Source organism: Zootoca vivipara, chromosome 1 (genome assembly GCF_965207765.1).
Source record: "Zootoca vivipara chromosome 1, rZooViv2.hap1.1, whole genome shotgun sequence".
Classification (NCBI taxonomy): Eukaryota; Metazoa; Chordata; class Lepidosauria; order Squamata; family Lacertidae; genus Zootoca; species Zootoca vivipara.
The window spans coordinates 114,421,159-114,429,787 of NC_142582.1; the positions used below are offsets into that span (position 1 = coordinate 114,421,159).

The following is an 8,629-nucleotide window of genomic DNA, read 5'->3' on the forward strand; positions in this document are numbered from 1 at the left end:
ATAATGTATATAGTTTATGGCCCTAGCCAACTTGTCTTGCATCCACTGTTCCACAAAGTTTGTTAAGTGGCTACCCTTGTCTCACATTGCCAAAGCAGTAGTTGAAAAAGGAATGGTGTTTGTGAATGCCTCTGCTACACCTTTAAGGTTCTGCACCTGTAATTACCTGCAGCTTTCTGTTGCCTGTGTCTCTAGACAGTGAGTGCATAGCTGCCAAGTTATCCCTTATTTTAAGGGATTTTCCCTTATGCTGAATAGGCTTCCTCGCGAGAAAAGGGAAAACTTGGTAGCTATGCAGTGAGTGGGATAATGAAAAGAAGACGAAAAAATGATACCAACAAATCTCCGCTCACTTTTTCTTGTTTCTGTATGTGTCTAATCATGAAGTGTCTAATCATCATCCTTTTTTGCAGACATTCCCTAAGGTCACCAGGATTGGCAGTGAGCAGAAGACACCCAATTTGCCTAAACATGGTAGCCAACCTTCATTTCTAGAAGCCCACGAGGCTCAGCTTTCTTACTTCCTGTTCCAAAAAGACCAAGTAAACACATCTTTTTCGCATTCACTGCCTATTGAGCATTTTTACATAGGAAGTATGCATCATGACATTGGTGTTACATCCCAGTACGAACATGATGGCATTTTGAAAAGTCACTTACTGCCTCCCCGGGAATGCTGGTGGTTTCTCTCTCTCTCTCTCTCTCTCTAAGATTTGTGACTTCTGTAGAAGAACATAGTAATTTAAGGCTTTCTCTGCTGTTTGCCAAAACTGATTATTTTGGTTGACACTGGTGACAAGGGAGACTGTATCTATGGGAGAAAAGGTCTGAGGTTTCTAGATTTGGAAGAAGGTTCCTGCGTTTCCAATAGCTGCTTAGAAAGGAGAGGTTTGAGCTGATCTTTCTGTTTTGCTGCAAAACTGGAAGAGGAGAAGCAGAACACGCTGAAACTATTTCTTCTGTGAAACTGTTAAAAGCACAGGACCCCACATCTCCTCTACTGTGCCACACTGAATCTGGCAATTTCGTGTGGCACCTATTGTACCTAAGGGTCTTTCGCCACAGGGAATGTTGGAAGAGTCAGGACAGATAAAAGGAAGCACTGCTTCAAGTAGCGCAGAGTTAAACTATGGAACTCACCCCCACAGGAGGCAGTGAGGGCCACCAATTTGGATGGTTTGCAAAGAGGTTGAGACAAATTAATGGAGGAGAGGGGTGAGGTCACTAGCCGTAATGGCTCTGCTCTGTCTCCACAGTTGGAGGCCTAAATGCTTCTGAAAAGCAATTGCTGGAAACTGCAGGAGGGGAGGGGGCTCTTGTGTTCAAATCCTGCTTGCAGGTTTCCCACAGGCACCTGATTGGCCACTATGAGAGCCTGATCCTGCAAGCTCTTCTCATGTTCTCATCACCCCACAGAAACGGTACTACTGCTGAAATTCTAAAGAAAGTTGCTACATTTAACCAAATTGCTTCTGGCTTGGTTTCCCCCCCTGTATGCATCTAATGTGGAATGAAACAGATTCATGCTGATAAAAATGCTATGGATAAGGCAAAATCATTTTCCCCTGGTAAAACTAGAAAGGGAAGCCCAAGCTTAATAAGGACCCTCTGCAGGATGACCCTTGTATACTTACAAACCTAATTTAATGTATTAGTGATTTGTATATACATCACCTATGAAGCTTGCCAAACTACGGGAGGCAGTGGAAGACAGGAGTGCCTGGCGTGCTATGGTCCATGGGGTCACAAAGAGTCGGACACGACTAAACGACTAAACAACATGAAGCTTGCACAAGGGGTGCTTTTGTAAGTCATGGCGACTGACTGATTGATTGGAGGGTGTCGGTTTCACACACACACAAAAGCAGATCCTTTCACATAATTACATTTGCCTTCAAAGCATGCACAGCTTCAATTACACAAGCTTGTTTAGCCACCCTGATTTTACAGCGTGGCAGGCGGCAGCAGCACAAGACCCTTGTTTTGCAATTGGACGGCTGACAGATCTTAAGACGAGAGGCAAAAAGTTAAGTCAAGCAACATCCACAGCAAAATGCAGAATCTGCCCAGTTTAGAACAGAGGGAAAGGACAGCATTTTCTTTGTACGTACAGTTTTTGAGGTTATCAGTTACTCCCTCAAGATCTAAGTTACAAGCAAGGCGTTAACTCACAAAAGGTAGCATGCCAAAGGGGGGGGGGGGTAGCACACATAATTTGGTGCTAGAGAATCTGCTGTGCATGTACAAAGTCTCAGATTCAGCCCCCGACATCTCCAGGGCTGGAAAAGCCTTCCGAAACCCTGGAGCCTCTGCCAGTCAGTGTAGACAATACTAGCTAGGTGCGCACCGATCATCCAACTCAGTATATGACAGCTTCCTATGTCCCTTGGCTTCAGTGCTCACAATCCTGCTTACTTAGGTTGCATGTATCACAGTGGAGTCTGCAAGGCTGAAATAACTCAACTGTATAAATTGCACCCTGTCCTATTGCCTCTGGGTCTATGCATCTTGATTGCTGGTCACCACACATATCCACCAAGGTCAACCTACATGGCAAACCAGAGGACCGGGAAAGCTGATTCAGCCTGCACTCAGTGGATTCCGAGTTCACAGCCACAACACAGATGCCTTGCCAAACTGCTAATGAAATTAGGCTATTTGGAGAGGCCTAGTTTTGCGCACATTGCCACCTACAGTCATTAGACTTTGAAAACCCTCTTCCCTGTCAGCACATTCAGGAAGACTCAGGTCCTGCTCTGAATTAGCAAGCTGAATTCTACGGGCACCAAATTCAATGGCGTTGATCACTTAAATGCACTGGGGAAGGGTGAAGCCCTTTAGCACACAAACAAAAATGGACTGTCCTCAGTAGGGCAGCTATGGTTGCTGTCTCAAATTCTATTTTAGGAGTGAACGGCAAAGGTGGTAAGTTCTTGGGCGTGGGGGGCGGGGGGAATGAATAATAAACACTGTACTTTTCTGTGTGAAAATGTGAAGTGCATGAACGGATTATGAAAAACACACATACAGGCACTGAATGCTCATAAACACAAAATACTCATAAACACACATCCTGTCCCACTGTTGATGTAGGAATTCATGTATCCAATTATGCTTTCTCCCAAACATGGCAGGCCTGCTATTTTTTATGTCTCTGAGGCCTAAAGTGTTGGCACTGTGCTGGGAACAGATGTATTACTTGAGTAAAATAAATAAATACAATGATTGGGAAGAGCACCGTTACTGTTACTATTAATTACCCATCCTTCACCCCAAGGTCTCAGTTGAAACACAATATTGAAAACAGTTTTAAACAAATTAAAACTACAGAGATAAGGAGGATCCTTAAATATACATCTCAAGTGTATAGAGCATGATAGAGAATGCATCTCCAGCATTCACCAAAAGTGTGCAATTCAACTATTTGTTGTTGTTGTTGTTGTTGTTTTGGTTGCAGATATGAGACTCTCATAACAAGTTGCCTTATATTGGGTCAGACCAATGGACCAGTATTGTCTACGCTGACCAGCAGCAGCTCAGGGAAATAGATTCAATCTGCAGATTGAACCTGGGACATTCTGCAAGCAAAGCTCCACGTCTGAGCTATGGCTCTTCTCCCTTCACCACATCCAAAGTATCAGAAGGACAAAAACTTTTACAAGGCGCAGGCAGCCTTCAGCCGACACCCCACCCCTAAATCACACAAGCTCCTTTATCCAAGTTAAACACCTAATTCATTTTCAGTGAAGCGCAGTGAGCAGTGAGCAAAGAGAGAGCAGATACAGACTTTTGATGCAGTGGTTTGAATATCTAAACTGCACCCTCTGTTTGATCAAAATAATCTTCTTAGACCTGTCTGAACTGCACAAAGCAGTTCATGGATCACCTAATCCGATAGTTTGCAACACTGAAGATTTTCCAGCTTTAAACCACTATCAAGAAAACATCGCCACTGCAACTCCATCACTTGCCTGGCAGTCTTTCTTCACAACACAAGTATTAGGAAACATTTCTGGACAGCCACCCAAGATCTGATTTGTGTTGCCTTGTTTGAATAATATACCTTGTTTGCATGGCTCTGCAAATAGCTGAAGTCTAACAAGAGCCTCGTATTTTGTGATCCAATGAATGTTTACTTCAAGCACAAGTCCCATTCAATTCAGCTGGACCAGGGAGGTGTGCACAGGACTGCAGTGTAACAAAAATTTGAAGGTACAAGGAAATTCACCCCCCCCCCCAGCCTCACAACCTGGTTTGGCAGCAAGTCTAAGCATACTTAGTTGAAAGTGTAACTGAAATTCATAGCACTTACTTGGAAGTAAACATGCCCCGGCTGCTAATCATCTCTTCCCTAAACCGAAAGCATCCAGCGCCCTCAGCCTAAACGATATTTCCAAAACACTTTTTACGTCTTCCAGGTGTTTAAAGAAGTGTTTTACAAGGCAGTTGTAACCCTACTGAAGATATATTTAAAATCGCATTAAGTTTCGGAGCCTGAAGAGTTGCTATGCTGGACTGCAGTAGGAAAAGCAAAAGGAAGACACGTAGAATCTCAGGCCCAAATTGTCTGTGACCGCAGCAGGCAGGTATATTTAAACTCAGGTCTTTTTGACCCAAGTGTAAAGCTGCAGGTGGGGGTGCAATTTAAAGAAGGAAGGGGTAAGAGACCGGAACAGTCCTCCAGCCTATGTTTCCTCTTGCAGACTATTCCCCAACCCCATCCTCTGGGCAGTTTCACTTTCAACCTCAGAGCCTAATAATCTTAGTAAGATTGTGGAACCAAGCCGGGGGGAAATTAGGGGTGGGCAGGAGAAGATTCAGCACCCTACCCTCCAGATAATCCCTTTGGCCCTTTCAGTCTGACCATCAAATTCTCTCCCCCTATTCCATTTTGCAAGTGAATGGAGCAGACCTGCAAGGAAAGAACAGCTCTGTTGCTTGAGCCTCAGAGACTGGCTTGCTTATTTACGCTGTAGAAGTTGGGACCCAACCATCTACTTTACCGGACAAATGAGGTACACAGCAACCAGAGAGAGATACTTCTACACAGAGATTTAAGACACATTGGGACATAAATGGAATGAACAAGAGGAGCCAGCAACAAAATGCTGCAGTATGGAATCCTCCCCTAGTCCGAATTCCAGCCGCTCCCTTCCATGCCATGCTTCCCCTCAGTTTTCTATTCCTGCCCCCAACAGTCAGTTGGGATTCCATGTCTTCACTGGGCTTTTTTGGGGGGTGGGTGGGTACCACCCTTAATTCTTTTCCTGAAGTTTTTCTTTCTTTATTTTTTAACTGCTGCAAATGTTGACCTTCTGTCAAGCCAGCTGATAACAGGTGGCACATGGTTGGTGCCATTTGGCTACATGAGGAGCAGTGCTCACTTTCCGTACATCAGAACAAGCGTGCCTGAAAATCGGGAATGTGGCCATTCATAACCTCATATGACACCCACTAATCAACAAGCACCTCAGGTCCTTCATTTCCTATGCTCAGAGAAGCACCAAACACCCTGAACAGGAGCATTGATCATACACAGAAAAGCGCTCCCCCTCTCTTTTGCACCACTGTCACACATAGGACTTCCAAAGAGGTAGCTATATTAGCCTGTAGTAGCAACAAAACAGCAACAGAGCTTACGGCACCTTAAGGATCTAATGGGTTTATTATGGGATAAGCTTTCATGGAAGCAGCCCACATCATCAAATGCATGACTTGCTATCCCGAACAGGTACAGAATCCTGTACGTATGTCTGCATGTTTCTATCCTGTACATGGGTGCAGAGGAGTGAACAGCAGGTTCAAGGGTCAACGAAATGCAAAAAGTATACCCTGTATCAATTCTTTGCAAAGCTTAAGAATTGCTAAGGGTGTGTTCACAACACAAATCATTCTGTTATTGCTAAAATCACGTAGTAGCTGCATCTGACATATGACAGCTCTTTGCTGCTGCTGCCTCCCTCCCTCCCTCCCTCCCTTAGTCCTGTGTACGGCAAACAGCTCAATTCTAACTAGAATCATCCCAGCTTTACTTTGGGACACCTGGGCCAGGTATTCACATCTCAAAGAGAAGTACAGTAGTTTGCTACAGCAGTAATCCTAGCAATAAAGTACTTCATTTTTGTACTTAACCCCTCCACCGCCCACAAACGTCAAGTGCAATAAGGACAGTTCAGAAGTACTTTGCTGCAGAAGTTTGTGCTCTTTGAAGAGCACAGGTGTGGGCTACCTGGGCAAGAAAGGAGGGAATTCCTGGCATTACCTGAATGAAGCCCCAGATGGGATGGAGGGTCCAGTGCAGTAGCAGGGAAGACCAGCAGCACTGAAGGAGCAGCAAAACTTCTCTGATGAGCATCACTCCTGCGGGGAAGCGGGGATGTCTCCTCCTCGCAGCAACCTGTGTTACCTTGGAGAGAAGGAGAAGAAGAAGAAGAAGAGGAGGAGGAGGAGAGGGAGTTTGGGCAGCTGTGGTGCCTCATCACATCCTATTCCCAGTGCAAACAGCTGACTCTCGTTGCCTCCCCAGCAATGGCAAAACTCAAATTGGATTTGGTTAGGAGAGGGAGATGAGGGCTGGGCAGCCTCTCTCTCCCCCCAGAAAAGCCCCGAAGAGAAATAAAAAAAGGAGGAAAGGAAGAGCACACATAAGCAGAAATCAATAGGAGCACCCCTTATTCCACTTCACAGGGTGGTTGTGATGAGAGGGGGGGCAGCTTTTGCATGCAGCTTCTGAGCTGGGATGTGGGCTAAGCCTAACAGTTGGAGTGGGCTCTTATTTCTGTGGGGAAGTCTAACAACACCGCCAGCCTTGCTGCAAAACGAAACTTCCTACTAGCCGTGAGCAATCTCCCACCGCCATGATTCAAGCACAACCACCAAACACTAATAGGATTCCAGAGTTTCCCCACCCCGGTATAGGGGGCGAGGGACCCCCCTCCTGCCTGAAAGCAGGGGAGTGGGAGGCAGCTGATGCTGCAGCCTCTGTGCGACAGCGGCCGCGCGCTATTCAGAGCAGACGGAACCCAGTTTACTGCCGCCGCTGCAGCAAGCAGCGCCCGCTCCAATTTGGGTCGCTTTCACCAAAGACCCAGAAACAACAAGGATCTCGCCTTTCTCTTACCCTTGGGGACGGAAGGGGCCACGTCTGCAGAGAAAGTGGCCGTCGCTGGCGCTCCCTTTTACATGCTGGAGTTGAGCTGATGCGGGCAGGGCTCGGGGTGCTTTTGCCCAGGAAAAAAAAGTTTGCGAGGAAAGCGGCTTGCTCCAACGCGGCCGAGGCGCCTGAAGTTCCCTCCTAGCGCCCAGGGAGCCCGCTCGCCGGAGGAACCGGAGCGGGGAAACTCCTTTCCGGAGGAGGGATGAGGGATCCCCTGCGACCCAACGCGTGGCAGTGCGAAGCGGAGCCTCCCATGTATCCCGGGATCCGAAGAGCAGCGGGGGGGGGGGGAGAGGCACGGAGGGCGGGGCGCGGCGGAGAGGGGGTGATCGGGGAAGGAAGGGATGATCGAAGCTGGATCACAAGGGGGTTGTGGTAAAGGAGCGCAAAACGGATCGGTTGGTTCCTTCTGCAGAGCGGGCCCTTGCTCCCAAATTGGGGGGGGGGGGTGTCCTTGCCTTCCAAGTCCCGGCTCCTCTTTCCTCAAAGAAAGAGGACCAGAAGGACCACCACGCAAAAAAAAAAAGTCCCAGCAAGGGTTGCTAATTGAGGGCGGGGGAGTCAACTCCTCCCTTCCCCCCGCCCCTCCCGCTTGAAGCTGCGAATCTCTCCCCCGCGCCGCCCAAAAAGCGGGTCGAAGTGCTCCCAAGGCGCGCGAAGCTTCCCTCCTCTCCCGCTGCAAGTAGCCTAGTCCAGATTCTTTGGCTCCCTGTCTCTCGGGATTTGTTTGTTTTTTGCCCAGCGCGCCGCCGGAGTAGCGGATCCTCAGCTGTCCATCAACCCTGCAGAGCCTGGAAGCGGCGGCGGCGAGAGGAGGGAGGAGGGGAGGAGAATGAACGGGGAGGGGGGGGGTAAGGACTCCCGGGATGGGGAGGGGAGGGGAGGGCACGGCGGGATAGGAGCAGCAGCAGCAGCATGCGAAAGGAGGGAGGGGGCGCCGGAGTGTGGGAAGAGCCTGGGCGCAGCGAAGCCGGATAGAGGCTCCCCGGCTCGCCTTCGAATTGAATCCAGCCTGGTGCCGCCGCTTCTGCAGTGATTTTTCATGCCCATCTAGCGAGGGTTCTTGGCACTTGCCTCGAGGTTGTGGTTAGGTGTGTTGTTATTGTTTCCTCCCGGTTCTTTTTCTTTTTCTCCTCCTCCTCTCTCTCCGCCTCCCCCTGTCCCGCGAAGCAGCTCGGAAGGGAAGGGAAAGCGTCTTCCCGTCCGGGTCCGACGCTGCCAGTTCGCGCTGGCTGGAGTGGCGGGGCCTAAGGGGCTGCTCAGGACCGCACTCTGCAAGCGGCCAGCTAGCTGCGCTTCGCAAGGAGCACAGCTGCCTTTGTACTACCGGTACACCGCCATGTCCACATCGATTGGGCGAGCCTAGTGTTGTCGGTTCTGACCGGCAGCAGCAATCAATCCATAGCTGCCAAGTTTTCCCTTTTCTCGCGAGGAAGCCTATTCAGCATAAGGGAAAATCCCTTAAAAAAAGGG

The 8,629-nt window shown here is 48.6% G+C and overlaps 1 protein-coding gene across 2 annotated transcripts in view; it reads right to left on the minus strand.

Moving 5' to 3' along the window:
- Positions 1–8,312, minus strand: part of PRIMA1 (proline rich membrane anchor 1) — a 62,103-nt gene extending 53,791 nt beyond the window's left edge. Inside the window, exons 1-2 of one of the 2 annotated variants that reach the window (XM_060272150.2) lie at positions 7,121–8,312; positions 6,263–6,406 (exon numbers count right to left, since the gene is read on the minus strand). In XM_060272150.2, coding sequence (XP_060128133.1) covers positions 6,263–6,355 — 93 coding nt within the window. In that variant the 5' untranslated portion in view covers positions 6,356–6,406; positions 7,121–8,312. The remainder of the gene's footprint in view (positions 1–6,262; positions 6,407–7,120) is intronic. The other variant, XM_060272146.2, reaches the window with a different exon arrangement.
- Between the last annotated feature and the right edge of the window lie 317 nt (positions 8,313–8,629).